General features: G+C 41.2%; 1 protein-coding gene across 7 annotated transcripts in view; it reads left to right on the top strand.

Moving 5' to 3' along the window:
* The first annotated feature begins 2,739 nt into the window (after positions 1 to 2,739).
* Positions 2,740 to 18,874, top strand: part of AFF1 (ALF transcription elongation factor 1) — a 207,507-nt gene continuing 191,372 nt past the window's right edge. For 3 of the 7 annotated variants that reach the window (XM_027095846.1, XM_027095841.1, XM_027095845.1), the window contains exons 1-2: positions 2,763 to 2,977; positions 15,459 to 15,532. In XM_027095846.1, the coding sequence (XP_026951647.1) occupies positions 15,495 to 15,532 (38 nt within the window). In that variant the 5' untranslated portion in view covers positions 2,763 to 2,977; positions 15,459 to 15,494. Of the gene's footprint in view, positions 2,978 to 15,458; positions 15,533 to 18,874 lie in introns of all 7 variants that reach the window. The other 4 variants (XM_027095840.1, XM_027095839.1, XM_027095842.1 and 1 more) reach the window with 3 other exon arrangements.

Raw genomic sequence — 18,874 nt, 5'->3', positions numbered from 1 at the left:
CCCTTTACCTGGCTTAGGCCAACCCTTCCTCCTTCCTCCTCACTGTCACCACTCCTCATCTATACCACCTTGTCCCCAGCTCTGGGCTGGTTGGTTGGTTGTTGTTGTTATCAGCAACGGGTGTATGCTCAGGTTAGGACTTGGTTAGGATTTATTTGCCAGTTCGGTTAGGATTTTTTTACACTTTGAAGAAATTCATTCCCTTTGATATATACATGCAGTAATTTTGGAGTAACATAATTTAAACTGCTGGTTTAAAACGCTCAGGTTTTGCTGACTGCAGAGTTTAAGAATACTCCAGTCTGCCCAAGCAAGCAGCCTAGGGGTTGGGATGCAGACACACTTCCCCCCAGTCTCAACCTTAACATGTGTTCCTGCCCCCTTGTACAGTTCAGGAGCTCTGAGAATACCACCTATGAGCTTCTGTGAGTCCCTGGGGGTTCACTTGTTTGTCTTCAAAATTTAAGTAGAATCATGACTGAAAATTGTCAGGTAACATCTCAGGAGTCCTTACATGAAGAGGTAGTTGATAAAGTACCATAATTGTATTAAAAAGGGAAAAAAAAATTTCAGTTCTGTTGTAAAAAAGATCACTGATGTCAGAGAAATGCTTCACCTTAGCAGAAACATAATCAGAAATAAAAGTGACTAGGTTGTCAAGATGAAGAAAGTGCTAGAATTTCATTGAGTGAGCTAAAAAATGTAACTAAAGAATTCCTATAATGAAGAAGATAAAGGAAAGTGTAGCTAATAAAGTGAAGTATCTGCATCTCTCTTGCGTAATTACTTTCTTTTATGTCATAAATTTTTTAAAAATGTGGATATGGTATAATCACTATTTAAAATAGCCTGCTTATTAACTGGTTATACAATGTGACCTGGAGAAAAGGCAGAAAAGCAACTTTAAAAAAAAACTCACTAGAATGACTAACCGCTTTTTCTTTATTTATTATGAGAAAATTAGTTTTTATTTAAGTGTTTTAAAATAACCTATTTCCATTTCCAGAAATTAATCAATAGAAGCATGCATTGGAATTGTTTATTTACTTGCTTGTATCTGCAAGGCACTGGAATCTCATGAAAACAGGTGCACTGTCTTTGTCACTGATATGGCCCATCACCTAGCACATTGCCTTAAAAACATTCCTATAAATGAAATGAACTATTCCCTGAACCAAAGCTACATCATCTTCAACAAAAAATTTTTGCACAATTACATCCCTCAGCTCCAAAAGCAGTAAAATAATATTATCAAACTTGCACTGTCAACATCATTTACTAAATTGACTACAGTTTGAAGGTATTAGGAGGTGTTATGGGATTAGGAACACAACAAAGGAAAAAGTTTTAGATTGGTAAAAACCTTCAGATAATAAATTATGACCAGGCTTATATATATTTTACAATGAAATATATTAATTCCATAACAAAAAGGTTAAAATATTTGTTATGATTAAAATAGATACCAATCTCTGTTAGAAACATTTAAGAAGTGCACAAACTCGCATCTGTCAGGAGTGACTGCCGTCCCACCCTGCCCAGGGAAGACCTCCAAAACTTTCATCTAGAGGCACACTAGATCTCATCAGGGGTAACTTAATTATTTTAGCTGTTAAGGTAAATCAAATCAATATCATCATGGGAGCATAGGGAGTAGGGAGAAGAGTTATATTTTGGAAGGCAGTCCATGGGAAATTAAGTCAAGCAGCCCAGAGTTTAATTTGGAAATGCAAGTATCTATCACTTAGGTTTTCAAATACTGTTCATGTTGACAATGAGGGACACGAGGGACAAAGCAACAACAACAACAAAGGAGGGGAGAACAGAGAGGGCACGGAAGGGGGATATTTTCATACATTATATTAATTTACATTTACATTATATTGCATATGAATAAGATGATTTTCTTCATCCAAATAATTTCAGTCATTTAAACCATTAAGATATTGGAAAGAAGCCTGTCTGGGCCATTTGATACAATCTTCCTGCATCTCTTTCAGGGAGGAAGGTGAGATGATGCAAAGAACTCAGCGTGATGCTTTCCTTGGTATGTTCAAAGAAGGGATCGGGTAGCAACGAGACATAAGCTTTTGGATCTATTTGACAAAGCCCCAATACCCAGTAGAATTTCTTGGGGTTGGGCTGCTGAAGGGCAAGAACCGGGAGGCTGGATTCTGGAGACCTGGTTTCTCGTGCCACTTTTGAGCTTGTGACATTGGCCACAATACTTATTTTCAGCTCTTCGGTTTCATTATTTGGGAAACGGCAGCAATAATGTGTCTGTTTTATAAGGCTGTTACGAAGATGAGACGGGCCTGTGTGTGAAAAGCCCTTTATAAACCGTAAAACGCTCTCCAGATGTTAGTTATTATCTCCTTTAAAGGATACAGAATGTTTCAATTGTGTAAGAGACTGCAAAAAGACTCCTTGACACTTTAGTCAGAACTTGACCCTAAGCTTAATCCCGCTGTAAAGCGAAAGGGTACTTGTGTCCCACACCAGCCGGGGGGAGGGTCACCCATGCTGCCGGTGCGGTCACTGCAGTATTCCATCCTGAGAGGCTGCTCGCCCTAGATCCTCCCACTGGTCCCGAGGGGAGGGCCGAGCAGTTCCTCTCCATCTGGGTGGCGCCAGCTAGAGGGCGTGGGCCGGGGAGCGCGGGGGGGGGGGGGGGGGGCCTCCTGGGGGCGTGGCTTCGCTTCCTGGGCGTTCCTGGGCCGCCGGCGCACAGAGGTTGCCAGCCAGCGAGCGAGCGAGCGGGCGAGCGCGCAGCTTCTGCGCACTCGGCCGCCGCCTGCGCGCGTCGCTGGCACAGCTGCGTTCTCGCCTCCGCGGCTGGGAGCCGGGTCCAGCGCTAGCCGACGCTGAGCGCCCTGTGCTCCCCACACCTGCGCGCCTTCCCGACGGCAACAGGTCAGGGGCGGGCCGAGGCGGCGAGGGCGCACGACCCGAGACTGGAGGACTAAAGGTCTGGAAGGTAAGCGGAACCCTGCGCCCCTCGGGCTGGGGGTCATCCTGGCCAGAACGCCGCGGTCGCTGACTTCTGGGAAGCCCAGGCTCTGCCGCCTCGCTGCCGGCTTCCCAGCACGCTGGCTCAAGTCGCTGGTGTTCCCGCTTTTCCAGTGGGAACCTTAGGGTAGAACGGGCGAAGGAGACGCAGAGCTCGCACCGTCCTTACAAATCCCGGCAGGTAGCGTCTAGAAAAACTGGGGAGGGGAACACAGGAAGGGACCCATCCTCCTCCCCAAAATCAAACGTTGGCCCGTGAGCCCCGCGTCTTGCCGATAGATGTTCGGATTTTGGAACCTGGTCCCGAGGTTGCGTAATAGAAGAGTCCCAGAAGTTTCTCAGGGGGGGTAAAAGCGGGGCTTTTCTCTCCTCTATTACGAGTTCCCATCCCTCCCGTCATAGTCACCCCTCCCCCCTACGTCTAGTAGAGACAGATTGGTGGTTCCAATCTCATCAAATTGTGATTGAGGTGGAAGCGTGCCTCGGTGGTCCGCACTCTAGAGAGGGAGGAGAAAAGTTGGAGGCACCTTCTGAGGCTTGCTCCTGGCACACAGGGAGACGGCGTCTGCAGAACATGGAACTGGTTAATTTCCCTTGACGGTAATTTTTTCTTGGTGTTTGATCCTCCGACTGCCGCACGCTAGCCCTCCGACTGTGCGAGCGCCGGGGTCGGCGAATTAGGAGAGGAATTGGAGGGTTATAGGAATCATACTTTCCTATAATGTGTTGGGAGTATCGTTAATGAAGCTGCGAGGGACCTTCAAGGGGCTTGATATTTTCCTCGTAGGTTAGTCTTATAGGAGTTTACACACACAGACCCCGTATTGTTGTGCAAATTGTCCCAGGAAGACCCTTGGCTTTGGAGGTGGAGGTGGAGGTGTGTCCGAATCTTTCGGGAGCTCATCTCTGTTGGGAGCTGAAGTGGGGGTGGGGAAGGCCTTACAGACGAAGTTTTGTTTTTTTAAGGGTGGGATGGGGTAATCTTAACCCTCTTGGTGCCTGTTGGAAGCGGGGATGGGGATGGGAGATGAGGGATGACATACCATCAAGAAACCAGACAGATATAAAACTTTAAAGGCGAAACTGTACATTAAGGCGAAGACCCAGTGTTCCCTGAGACGGTTGGAAGGTGAGAAGAGCTCAGTAATTGAGGCACAGAAACCTCAGGCAAGGGACCGGCCTGAGAATTTGGGGGATTTTGCTTGTGCAAGATTATTTCAGAGCAAGGTCATGCAGAGGTGGTAGAAGGAACGGGCGGTGGTGGGACACCCCTCCCGGACCAACGTGTTGTCAGACTCCGCGGGGGCATAGAAGTCACGAAAAAGAAAGACCTTTGGACTCGGGAGTCTAGTTCTGCTTAGAGGCTTAAGAATACCTAGGCATGCCCTGTTTCGATGTTTACTTCCTCTGTCTAATGTATTTCCTTAGCTTGCCTTTCATCTTTAGTGGCGAGGGTTCCTTGAGTGGATATTCTGGAAATAAATTCACAGGAGAGTTGAAAATTCTGGATGGTTTGCCTGCTTTCATTTAAAGGTGGTGTCTCTTGCCAGTGTCTGAAAGTATTTTATTTGAAGATAAATATGTAGAAGAGGAATGGAGAGAACTAAACGATAACGACCCACGAGAATGAAAGGAAACTAGGAGAGAAAGTAGAATAGATAAAAAACTAATTTGAATTCAGCTAGTTTAGGAAAGGGAACCAAGGAAATGATTTGGGACAGATTTGGTCACTTTAAGACAAAGAGGTATTGAAGAGTGGGATACAAGGCTTTGGAAAAAAAATGAATTTAGATATTGGGGACTTCCTCCTCCCACCCCCCCTTCTTTTCTTTTTCTAAATAGAACTGACAGCGATGATGAGGCTAGGGATGTGGAACTTAAAGGTGTGTTACTGTGGACTCTTTGCTTCCCACTTGCAGGAAGAAAATGAACTGTTACATATCAGAGTTAATACGTCTTATTCATTCACTGTAGCAATTGAATTTCTGTAGTGTCTTTGGCATTTGCTTAACTCTTCAATTTAATAAAGATACAGTTTTGAAGACTCAAAATGTGTTAAGGCTCAAGTGTATTAATAGAATACAAAAATCATCAAGAGGCTGAGAATTTATGGCAAGAGTAAAGCCCAGGTGATTTTCAACATTGCTTGCTCCTACAAGATGCAGAATATGCATGCATTTTTTGCTACCAGAAGTCACTGTTTCATTGTGGGGTTATGAGATGGTAAGTAGGTAAGTAGTTAGACTATGTCAAAACTGGCTTTCTCTTCTGTTTCCTTTTGGTTTCACTGAATTTTGAAAGGACTTGGTGGAGCTAAAAGTAACTTTTTTATTGACTAAGATACTTGCTTAATTTGGTTTTGGATTACATTGGAAGAGTATTGTTCGATTAAGGTATATATATGTAAATATATGAGTTGCATCTTTATTAGGTACCTCTATAAATCACTGTAGCCATGTGATTGTTTAGTTGAAGTTATATTGCCTTGGGAGTTGAAAAGATGGGTAAAAAAAAAAAGCTTAGGAAAGGCAAACTTGTTTTCCATATTTAAAAAAATATTTATTTATTTATTTTTGGCTGCATTGGGTCTTCATTGCTGCATGCGGGCTTTCTCTAGTTGTGGCGAACAGGGGCTACTCTTTATTGGGGTGCACGGGCTTCTCATTGCGGTGGCTTCTCTTGTTGCAGAGCACAGTCTCTAGGCGCACAGACTTCAGTAGTCTCAGTAGTTGTGGCTCGTGGGCTCTAGAGCGCAGGCTCAGTAGTAGTGGTGCACGGGCTTGGTTGCTCTGCAGCATGTGGGATCTTCCCGGACCAGGGATTGAACCTTTGTCCCCTGCATTGGCAGGTGGATTCTTAACCACTGCACCACCAGGGAAGCCCCATATTTTTAAAGAAGCAAACGAAAGGAGTTTCACGTTCAACTCTGTAATTTGTGCTCTTTCATCAAACAAATTTGCATAATCCTTTATGAAGTTAGTTGACTGTTAAAATTCCAAATCTTGAGATAGACTGTGCTTCTTGTTAAAAGGTAGAACTAATTTATATATAAATATCTGAATTATTATAAGACATACACAGGGGACAGTACACTCTTCAGATGTCCCTTAAGGTATAGCAACATAGCTGGGATATTCTCCTTACTATTGCAGCTCTACACTGAAAGCTGTCCTTCAACTTGAATTCATTTGCTATCTTAGATTTGTCTGTTGAAGCTAAAAGCCCGAAGTTCCCCTATTTTAAGACTAGACCGTTAACTAATTTTTCAGGAGATCGAGAAAGTATGTTGGAGAGAGTACAAATTAAGGAACTGCATTTACCGTACATAAAGTTTTGTAAATAAATTATATTTTTTCATTAAATTATAAATTCAACAATGATTTCTGTTCTCAAATGATATTTGACAGTGATTTTGTAGCAGTCTCTTTATACACAATAGTAGCTTATTTAATATTTGCTGATTTAATATTAGATTTCATTAAAAGAGATTACATAAACCCTATAATCTATTTATTAAAATTCTACCACAGTGAAGAAGTAAATGTGGAATATTTAGTTCTTTGTAGGTGCACATCCTTTATTCCTGACTGTTTACAAGAGCACAAGAGATTGTCGTAGATGGGAAACCATGAGGCTCCTAAGGCCATGAGGGTTGCTAATAGGAGTTTCTGTCTTATGCCTTAGGACAGAACTCCTTCAGTAGTGTTCTCCAGGGGACGAAAATCAGCTGATTTTCTTAAATTATCTGTCCCATTTAAAACATGACTAAGGATTTCTTGTTCAAGTGACTTTTTCCTATTAAAAGACTGAGATTATTGTGACAAGTGGAGCCCAGAGGAATCAATTACATCATTAATATAATACCTCATGTTCATTCCCAATACCTTGTAAGTATCGAGCATCTTCTAGTGCCAGACAGTACTCTAAGCTTTGGAGAAACTGATAACACCAGATCAAGACAGAGAAAGAGCCCATGCAGGTGGAGTTTACATCCACATAGCACAAAAGCTGTTTACCAACGGCTTTCACATGACATATCATTTAGGCCTAATTGCAACTCTGAAGTTGGAGTTCATTCTACATTTTAAAATCAGGAAATTGAGTTGAAGAGTTAAGTGACTTGACTCTGTGACTCAAAGCCTGCTGCCCTTTCTACTGTGGTACACTGTGTTGGCTGTGTTGATATGTGGTTTCCTGTTTTTCAAGAATTACAGCTTGACTCTCAAATATAAATAGTGTTTCTCCTTGGCTAAGTAATTCTTTCTAATCATTATGGGAATAAAAAAGCAGGTATTTTCATTTAGCATTATGGACATATATCTGTGACTCCAAAGGAGAATATGCAGACGTATTAAACAGACATGTGGTATTTATTTGCACCAAATAAAGATCCCTACCTTCCTAAAAATTAAATGCAAGGGCTTAGGAGCCATCTCCCTTAGTGCTTCAAATCTATTATTCAAGTTATGAAAGGTCAGTTCCCATCCCTATGTAAATCAGGATATACTCATACCATTTTGTTCTATCTTATAGATACAGTGAATATATGCAGAATATATGCATATGGCAGTGTTTTTCAAACTTATAGTAAGCATCAGAATCTCCTGGAAGGCTTTTAAGACACAGATGTGTCTCTTCCTCCCCCACTCCCCAAGTTTCTGATTCAGTAGGTCTGGGGAAATGCCCAAGAATTTACACTTGTAACATGTTTGCAGGTGATATTGATGCTTCTAGTTCTGGAATTACACTTTGAGGACTACTGCAGTATAGCAGAGAATTTAAAAGCATGGTTTCTAAGCCAGACAGCTTGGGCTTGAATCTTGGATATGCCACCTACTAGCTGTCAGACCTTAGGCAAATTACTTAACTTCTTGTCAAGAACTGTTAAGGCTCTGAGATTTTACCCTGCTTTCAAGGTAACAAGCTAACCTGCCACAGTTTCATGGACTCTTGGGAATGGGCTTATTATTCATAATAATAGCTGTGGCCAGAGTATCACCATTTTCTTATACTGGTTCCCTAAGCCCCAGTTTCCAAAGAAGGGAGATGTGGAGAGAGTCAGACGTTACCTGCAAACACAGTGGATTATATTAAGGAGAGAAATCCTGATCTTAGGGAATCCTAATGGGCAGTAAGCATGACTGCCCTTTGTTCCAGAGGGAGACATTATCTTGATTATACTGGATAGTAGTAAACCTGCCACCCTTTGCTCTAGAAGGAGACGTTATATTTTTCAAAGCTGTTCTCTATACAAGTATCTTTAAAGATTGTATGGAACAAAAGCAGTTGGTGCCTCTGCTTGTACAATATGCAGAAATGACCCATGGAGAGTTGGCTCCCAATACTTTTCCATTCCCTTATACAATGGAGTTAACAATACTGTAGTATCTCCCTTACTGTGTAGTTGGGTAGATTAAAGGTAATAAGACTTGGCAAGTGCTTGAAGCAGAACATAATAAGTGCTACATAAATATTTCCTATTATTACTCCTGAAGGAAAAACATTTTTTTTAATGGTAAGTATTGCCTTATAAGATGAAATAATTGCTTTACTGAGTATCCCTAACTTTGAGTTCATTCCAAGAAACTTCTTTAATGGGTCTAAGTTCTAAAATGGCGATGATGCATTGTATGATAATCTTACCATTCCATGGGGAATGAGGCTTAAATATTTACTACCAACATTCATGTGCTCTCCCATGTGTCTCCGCCTCCTTAAGTTATACAGAATCATGTGACTAATTCTGTCCAGTGGGCTGTCTATGGGAGTAACATATATTCCTGGACTGAAGCATTTAAGTGGCTCTTATGAGACCCTCCACCTCTATTTTTTTACTATAGTAAACCCTGCAGCCACATTTTGAGATATTGGAGCTTCCAACTTGGCTTTTTTCCAGCTTAGGTTTCTCAGTGTGGAGAAAACTCCCTGCCTCCTTCCTACCCCCCCCCCCCCCCCCCCCCCCGCAATATGCAATGGACATAAAGAATAATCAGGAAATAAGTTTTTGTGCTATCAAGCTACTGAAATTTGGGGGTTAATTTGCCACTATAGCATAACCTAGACTACCCTTACTATATTCCAGTATCTATAATACCTGCCTACTGTGAGAAAGTTGACAGTCAATTATTTTAAAATATAGGCTCTGAGTATATATATGTAAAGCTGGGCATAGAGCTTGCATTCTGTGGAGGAGATATAAACATTAACATATTTATTTACTTAGCATAAGTTAATTTCAGATAGTGGTAAGTACTATGAAAAGATAAGTGTGGCCAACACTGTTCTTTTCTTCCCCAGTGCTCATTCCCATTTTTTTGTTGCTAAGAGAACCTTGATTGTGTGTGGGATTACATTGTGCCCAGCCTTAGGCAGTAGATCATGTTTGTTCTCAACCAGTGACAACAATTTGTATCCTGATTTACCTGCAGCTGGAGGAGGCCACGTGACCTAGTTCTGGTTTTTAGATAGGTTTGGGGAAGGATTCCTCTCCTGACAAAAGGGGAGAGATGTGGCTGACACAGCCACACCTTCCTCCTCTCATCTTATACCTGCCTTGCATGTTGAAAAGCCGTCTGGTTATGGCAGCAACCTTTTTGTACCATGAAAGGACAAACATAAAGACAGCATGCTAAATGTGGCAGAGCCAGAATTCCTGATGGCCTCACTGAACAGCTAAAATTATACCAGTAGCCACCCTCCTCTAGACTTGCTATTAATTAAGCACTTGTTACTTGCAGCTAGGCACATTCTGAATCCGTATAGAGTATAATGGAATAGAGCATGGGTTGGCAGGAGGGCACAGCAGCGCTACATTAGCTACTGTATTCAGGGGAGACCTCTTTGAGAATTTATCATTTGAGCTGAGACCTGAATGATGGGAGGGAGCTGACAAGGTGTGGGATGTGTACTTGAGTCTGGGGGCAGCACCAGAGCCCCCTAGAACAAGGATTTGAAGTGGAGAAGAGATAGTTGGGGAAATCATGTTCCAGTATGAATTTCTAGGCATGTGGGCTTCATGTGGCACTGGAGAGCTAAAGGAATTGTAGGTGCTCAGGTCAGTTTGGGGCCCTGGGAGATTGTGGGGTACTTGGGGTAGAGTTCTGGAGAATTCAGATGAAAACAGTACATGACCCATGACTCACCCATGACACGTTGCCAATTACCAAGAGACTGTTATTCCTGGAGGGTATGTGTGGAAAAGGGGAAGGAGATCTGACCAGGGACTACTGATCAGTCCAGACATCCTCTGGTCTCTGGACAGTTATTTTCCTAATATTCTCCTTTGGAAACTGGGTCATGGTCATGGGGCTTTGAGACCTGCTTAGCGCTGTTTGTCCAGTTGAAAAGCTTCTCTAATGTATGGATTGTCCCTAGCATGTGCTTTGGTTGGCAGAAAGATAACCGGAACAACTACTACAACCATTTATTGAGTGCTCACCATGAGCTTGGCATTGTGCTAAAAACATTGCACGCATTTTATTTAACCCTACAACAACCCCAGGAAGCCCCATATTACTGATGAGAAGGCTGAGACCTTGGGGGAGAACAGTGATTTTCTTGAGGTTATATACCTAGTAGGTTGCAAAGCAGGCCTTTAAACAAGCATGTCACAAAGACTGCTGAGAGTAGGTTCCCCAGAATGTGCTAAGTTTGGGAGCACTTAATGACCTAGAACAGAATATTTGAAAATATCCTGAATAATTTTTCTGTATTCCTCCTCTCTGTTTCCTTGTAATTATATATGTATATGGCGTAAATGTCTATAAAACTTAAAAAAAAATTTTTTTTTTACTTGAAATGTTTTACCTATTTTGGGGAGAAAAGTAGTTTGATGTACATGACATTTTTATTTCTGAATAAATTTGCATTGCAAGAGGCTGGAAGGCCTATGAAGGGTCACTTAAATAGATCTGGCAAGGTACAGTCCTACATGCAGCATAGTCTGTTTCACTTACATAAAAAGTGAGATAGACATTGCTGACTTAAATAAGAACTGCTATGTATTGAATGCCCATGATGTGTCAGTGTGCTGGGCATTTTAGCTAGATCTATAAAACACTCTTCTCAGTAACTCTGTAAAATAGGCTGTTTTCCATTTTACAGATGGGAGCACTGAGGCTGGTAGGGCTTAATTTGCCCAAAGTGATCACCTGTCTCACTTGAACTTATTCTCTTTTTGCTGTATAGCACTATGTTATGTTATGTTATTTATTTATTTGACTGCGCCGGGTTTTAGTGGCAGCACATGGGATCTTCACTGTGACATGCGGGATCTAGTTCACTGACCAGGGATTGAACCCAGGCCCCCTGCATTGGGAGTGTGGAGTCTTAACCACTGGACCACCAGGGAAGTCCCTACTCTGTTTTTAATGTAGAGCCAAGTTGGAATCTTAACTGCTTTTTTTTAACAGGAGGATTTTAAACTGCCCCCCTCCCCCATTTTTTATTCTGCTTTGTCTTTATAATCTGGTGAGAATAATATAAAAATGTATGAAAACTTCAAGAAGACCTTCTGATTTCAATATTTATGGGCCAGTACATCCCCCCCCCAACCCTTATATTTAGGAAAAAAAACCGTTTACACAGATAATAAAGGATTCATAGCATATAGAATAAAAGATGAAAGTGCCCCTTTCCAGAGAAGCCACTATTAACAGTTTGGTTCTGTGTGTGTGTTTGTGTGTGTGTGTATGTTATGGGTGTGTGTTATGCATAAATATAAAAGGAAAGCATTTTCTTTTCAAACAAATTGGCTCACATTGTACATTTTGTTCAGCATCTTGTTTGGATAAACCTATTCTTTTTGATGTTTCATTGTGTCTCATGTGCCATAATTTATTTACCATTTCTGTGTTTATATGTATTAGGTTGTTACCACTTTTTTTTTTTGCTATTATAAACAACATTTTATTGCACAAACCTTCTTGTACAAATGTGACTTTTTAAGAAAGATTTTCAAAGGAGACATTAACTGAAGCATATACTAATTGCCTTTCTTAGCAGTAGTTTAGGGTTATAACTTCCTGACTACAGTAGGCCTCCATTCTAACCTAACTAACCTTATATCTGAGTTGTGTGGTTACTCTGTACAGCTGTGCAAATCATACATACATCAGCATCTAAGTAGACTTCCATAGGCTGAATTTGGTCTTTCCTGTGAGTCGTAAGAGTCAATAATCTGGTGATATAGCCTCCTTACCCTTGCCTCTGTGGAACGGATTGAGCCACCATACAAGGTTATGAATTTGAATTGTACACACAAGTCCCTGGCTGTGCCCAGGGGCCAGATGCCTCAGAGAATATGTCTCTTGCACTTTGTACTTCACTCACCCACCCAAGAAGCCAGTAGTGAGAGCCAGGGATTCTGCTGACTCCTTCAGTCTTGGACTTGTCAGTTCCTAGGCCCATTTTTAATTTTTTTAAAAAAATTAATTTTTTTTTTTTGTGTGGTACACTGGCCTGTCACTGTTGTGGCCTCTCCCGTTGCGGAGCACAGGCTCCGGACGCGCAGGCGCAGCGGCCATGGCTCACGGGCCCAGCCGCTCCACGGCATGTGGGATCTTCCCGGACCGGGGCACGAACCCGTGTCCCCTGCATCGGCAGGCGGACTCTCAACCACTGCGCCACCAGGGGAGCTCCCCTAGGACCATTTTTTAAAAAACAGGCTGGCTGGCTTGCTTGCTTTATTTATTTATCTATTTATTTATTTATAGCAGTTAAGTTCACAGCAAAATTGAGTGGAAGGTATAGAGATTTCCCGTAGACTTCCCTGTCCCCATCCCCACCCCTAGCTTCCCCCATAATCAACTGTCTCCTACTAGGGTGGTACATTTGTTACAATTGAGGAACATGAGCATTGACACATCATTATCAGCCAGAGTGCTAGACCATCTTTTAACTACAGCTCTGCCTGGTTTGCTCCTCACTTCCTTTAAGCCTTTGCTCAAATGTTTCCTTCTCTGACCACTCTATATAAAATTGTAACACCTTACCTCCTTTCCTTTCTGGCGCGCTACACTGTTCACTTTGTTTTTCTCCTTTTAAAGTCTAACATCTATATATTATGTTTCATCTTTGCTTACCTCCTGTAGTTTGTCAACTCAGCATGGCAAGTGCCTGTTTCCTTCACTCTCTTATTCTTACAGTAGATACCCAGGAAATATTTGTTGGCTCAGTGAGTAAATGAACAAACAAGGGAACTCAGGACCACGCTGTCAGGTTGACATCCCTCAACAGCCCCTCTGCCCCCTCCCTTGCTGCCCTCCTTTCTCCACCAATCCGCCCTGGGATGGGTGCTGTTGGGCCGCAAGCAGGTGGACCCTCCTCACTGGGAGGGCTGTGTTGGGGACTGCCATCATGGACTCTTGAGAAGGCTTTACAGTGTTAAGAAGATTAATGCCAAAGCAAATGACTACTATTTTATTGATAATTTGCTGTGGGCCAGCCCTGCATGTTGAGAGAGAAAGAGAGAGAGAGGGGAGGTGGGGTAAGGGGGAGGGAAAGGAGGGTAGAGAAAGACAGAGGAAGAAGGAGAAACAGAAGTATGTGTTTGAGGGACTTCCCCGGTGGTCCAGTGGTTAGGACTCTGCACTTTCATTGCTGAGGATGCAGGTTCAGTCCCTGGTCAGGGAACTAGCATCCTGCAAGCTGCGCAGTGTGCACACCCCCCAACAAGAAAAAAGTGTGTGTTTGATGGGCTTCCCTCATGGCACAGTGGTTAATCCGCCTGCGAATGCAGGGGACACGGGTTTGAGCCCTGGTCCGGGAAGATCCCACATGCCGTGGAGCAACTAGCCCGTAGAGCAACTAGCCTGTGAGCCACAACTACTGAGCCTGCGCTCTAGAGCCTGTGCGCCACAACTGCTGAAGCCCGAGCCCCTAGAGCCCATGCTCCCTGACAAGAGAAGCCACCGCAATGAGAAGCCTGCGGATCATAATGAAGAGCAGCCCCTGCTTGCCACAACTAGAGAAAAGCCCGCCAGCAGCAACAAAGACCCAATGCAGCCAAAAATAAAATAAATTAATAATAATTTAAAAAATCATGTGTTTGAGAGAGGGAAAGTGAGAGAGTAAGGGGGGAGAGTGAGGGAGGTGATTGGGATTTGAGTTGGAGAATTTAGGAAACTTGCCTAGGGCCACTATAGCCAGTTGAAGGAGTGGCCTACTCCAAAGCATGTTTGACCCTGAAAATTTGAGCTCTACTAGTGTGAGTTTAATTAGAATATTTGTAGCATCTGTGTTACATTCTTTTGGGGGAGGAGATAGAGTGGCAAGTGGTATCTACTAATATGAAACATTGTAGTCAGCAAGTCAGCAATTTTAATTTCATGGAGGGGGAGATAAAAGACCTTATCAAGAGGCAGAGTAGAGCTGAAGGACTCTATTCAGCGTTTCTTCAGCCTTAGGCAAAAAGCCTCTTAAAGTAGCAGACAAGCTAAAATTGTTACAAATTTAACATCATGTTTCCATTTGTATCAAATAGTTCGTTAAATTGGTACTAAGATAATTTGGTAACATACCCTCTGCCTTAAGGATGTTTGAAAAAATAGAAACTATTTAAAGCAAGTTAGGATAAGAGCAGTAAATTTACAAATACATACAAGAAAGGGAAAAGGAAACAGCTGTTGATAGTGTTAACCATAGAGAGAGAGGTTGTTTCTAGAGATACACAAGATAGTACCAAGGCCATCTGCCCAGGTTGGATAACAACTTTTTAAAACTAGTACTGTTTTGAGAGAATGCTCCAGAATTGCTTTGGGGGTTAAGTACCTTTTATGAGTGGAAGTAAAATCTCAGGATTGGCTCTTAAACTGGGCCCACTTTTTTATTTAGTGTGGAATTCTTATGCGAAGATCAACTATTAATTTTTTCTTGTCCATACTCTTTCACCATTTTCCCTTTTGACTCTAGTGAGGTTGTTGACACAACCTATTACCTTAGGCAACTTACTTAAAACTGAGTTTCAGTTTTCTTATATATAAAATGGGGTATTTGGTATATGGTGTATTAGTATGCAATACTAATTAGTATGCAATACTAATGTTACATTCCATGTAAACATTACAGTACACTTACACCTTGCAAGTGTATTGTAATGTTTACATGAAATGTCATTTTTAGAGGGCTTAACACAATGCTTGGCACAAAGTAGACACTGGGGAAATGTTATTTCCTTTCTTCCTTCTCATGATAAACTTGTGCACATTTTTTCCTGGCTGAAATTGCTTTGAGTAGCAGCCTTAAAATTAAAAGTACATTTGGCCAAAAGTGCATTTGGCCTTTGATATATGCTGGCTGGTTTGTTCACGCAACTTGAGAGTTGGTGAAGAGCCATTCTCTTATTCGAATGGGAACTTTGAATTCTGTGTCCAATAAGATTTCTTACAGGTCAGGTGTACCTATGAGGTTACTTACGGGCTAATGTTCACAGGCTGCTGTGTCTCTTTCAGATGAATAGACTCGTCGCTTTCCACTGACTGGCAGCAATGGCATTTACCGAAAGAGTCAACAGCAGTGGCAACAGGTAACCATGAAATCCATGATGCAAGGATGTGATATTTAATTTTATAATCTATTGTTCAAAGAATAAGTTTGGTCCTTTTTATTTTTGTGACTTATGACTCTCTGGTGCAGGAAAATGTGTGAAAATTTCTGTTTTCTCTACATAAAGTCAAACCTATTAGACTGGCTACATATCTTCTTTAAATCTAGTACTCTCAACTCATTTCTTTAACATGTGGTTGTGATGTTAGATCAGCGTCTTAATTCTCAGTTCAAGGTACTGGTCCAGATTACACTGATCTGGGAAAATGTACACCTATTCAGCTTGTACTGAAACAGATATCATGATGAAATCCGCCTTATGAGAGCCTTGAAAGAGGAAATTCTGTCAGTTACATTTTATGACTTTCACATCTCTCCCTACAACTCTGTATATATAGTTCTTGCATATAGTACATGTCCAGGGTTGGTTGAGGGGAGCATATTTATATTCTGAAGCAGTTATAAAGAATAACCCATTTGCTATCCAGAAGGAATTCTTAATATCACTGATCAGTTTTTATTTATACTATTAGATGCTCAGATACATATATATGAAGGTATGAGACATGTAGACTCAAACTTAATTAATATTTCTTGAGTAATAGATGATGGTGACTGTAATTCTGGAACATTCTGATGCTTTCCTACTTCCTCCTCCTTTCTGGTTCATTTAGGAAATTCTTCCTGTACTCCAGGTGGTCCTGTTGGTCCTGTTGTTAAACTTGGTACACTCTCCTCCCCCACAGAGGAAACCATGTGACCCAGGCTGCAACAGTCCACATTCTGCTAGAGCCAGAGGGGAAGCTGTTATCCGTTTTTTTAGGCTTATTCATAATGTTTGGTTACACATAAGTTTTAAATTTTTATGTAGTTAAATGTCTTCTTTATGGATTCTGGTTTTGATTGTGCTTAGAAAGGTCTTTCCTACTCCAAGATTGAGAAAATAATGTCATGTGTTCTCTGCTGGCACTTGAAAGGTTTCATTTTTTGCATTTAATCAGAACTTGTAAGCTGGTGGCCTATGGGGCAGATCTGGTCAACAGATGGGTTTTCTTTGGCCTCTCACAGTGTTCTAAAAAAATATATCTACCAATGATTTTTACATAATGATCTAGACTTCCATCGTCTCTTAAAAAACTTAACAACATTGGGTTTGCATTGCAATATAGCAACATTCAGATGGAATTGAATAGCTACTTCCTCTTTTTGAGAAGTCATGAGTTTTCTAATTCAAAACTTCCTAAGTACTTTTCAGGTGTGCCAAGATGTTGCTCTCCCCAACCAGAACTCCAGAACTCCAGAACTCCCACCTGATTTCCTCCTGCAGATATCTGCTTTGTCAGCTTGCCCCAGAGAGACTTGATGTTAAAAAAAAAAAAAAAAAAAAAAAAGTTGGGGAAGCACGATGCTTTCTAGTTCACTACAATTCCCACACAGCTGGATTTGCACACTGAGTTAGCTGCTTCACCTTCTTAACTTGCAACCCATTTTAGATCTTTGACTTTTTAGCATTTTGATCCATCTGTAATTAAAGTTAGTGTAAAGTGTGTGTTGTAAATTTCCATTTTAATAAGAAATGAAAAAAGTCTGGGGATGTTAGGGAGCCTTTTTTTTTTTTTTTAAGCAAAAGACTAGCCAGTTGTTACAACATAATTTATTAAATCATCTATCTTTACTGATTTGAGTGCTGTGTCCAAATTCCATCAGATTGTTGAGTCTATTATTAGACTCTTTTGTTCCATTGATTGCCTCTTCTGGCAATGGTGCTATACTATTTCAGTGTATTTTTATAGGTCTTAATATTCAGGCAGATTCTTTGTCATTACTTTTCATTTTTAGAATTTTTATAGCTATTCACATCTGATTACATTTCCACGTGTACTCTGGAGTCATTAGTCATTTTCTAGAAAAATTGTTGGCATTTTGATTGGGGTCCCTTTGCATTAATCAATTAGATTTGAATTTGATAAAACATTAAAACTGGGTCTTTTTACAAAGGTATCTAAATATCAGATTAATGAAAATTTACGGAGTGAAGCAATTTTAAAATTCAATTCTAAGATTTTTTGGAGGTATGATTTTTCAGCTATTTCTGGTTATTGACACTGCATCCAGGGTAATTTCTGGTAGGAGAATCAATTATAGTTAACAACATCATCAGTGACAATTTAAAAAAGATATTTTGTAGTCTTATTATTTACATATGTTTTCTATTGTTGCTAATTATTAAGTTAGGATAGGTAACTGCCCTTTGTAGTAACATTCTAGCAATTACAGAGCTGTTTTTATTATTTGTTACATTTACCTTTTCAGCTCCTTACCTCCCTGATGTGGTCCTTTTTAATTTTAACACCCAGTACAAGTGATAAGCTAGGGGAAATCCTCAATGGAGCTCTGTTTTTTTTTTTTAATAAGTTTACTTATTTATTTATTTTTGGCTGTGTTGGGTCTTCGTTTCTGTGCGAGGGCTTTCTCTGGTTGTGGCTAGTGGGGGCCACTCTTCATCGCGATGCGTGGGCCTCTCACTGTCGTGGCCTCTCTTGTTGCAGAGCACAGGCTCCAGATGCGCAGGCTCAGTAATTGTGGCTCACGGGCCTAGTTGCTCCGCGGCATGTGGGATCTTCCCAGACCAGGGCTCGAACCTGTGTCCCCTGCCTTGGCAGGCAGATTCTCAACCACTGCGCCACCAGGGAAGCCCCTGGAGCTCTATTTTTAATATATACCAAAGAGCTCACTTATTTAAATGTTTAGTCATGGCAGTTTAATCTTTTAGTAGTCAAAAAAAAAAAAAAATCAAATTCATGTGGAACTGGTCCAGGACTAGAATATATTTTAAAGGAAACAGATGTGTATTGAGCAGGCAGCTCTAATTGCTCAAACTAAATAGAAGTCTGAGTGTGAATCCTTAGTTTGCTTAGGGCTATCAGAAGTCATAAGCATGGACAGAATATTAATGTCATGTGTAAAGACAATATTTGTTTTAGTTCTTGTAAATAATAGGCTTATTCCCTGGCTTCCAAATTTATCAGCATTAGACATTATTGAATCTGATTTACTTAAATTTCCCCTCATCTTCCTTCCCCTCCCCATTTTGTTCTTTCTAAAAATTGTCATTGGAGTATAACAAACTGAAAAGGGCAGACATTATTAGTACAGTTCGGTGCATTTTCACAAAGTGAACACACTTGTGTAACCGATCAAGCAACAACAATACCAGCTCTCCAGAAGCCCCTCCTGTCCCCTTTCAGCTGCTGTCTCCCTCAAAGCCTGCCACTATTCTGACTTCTAACACCATGGATTTGTTTTGCCTGCTTTTGATTTT

The sequence above is a fragment of the Aethalodelphis obliquidens genome, unplaced genomic scaffold (genome assembly GCF_003676395.1).
Source record: "Aethalodelphis obliquidens isolate GAN/ISIS:26980383/991018 unplaced genomic scaffold, ASM367639v1 scaffold95, whole genome shotgun sequence".
NCBI classification, from domain to species: Eukaryota; Metazoa; Chordata; class Mammalia; order Artiodactyla; family Delphinidae; genus Aethalodelphis; species Aethalodelphis obliquidens.
This window is presented reverse-complemented; position numbering and strand designations above follow the sequence as displayed.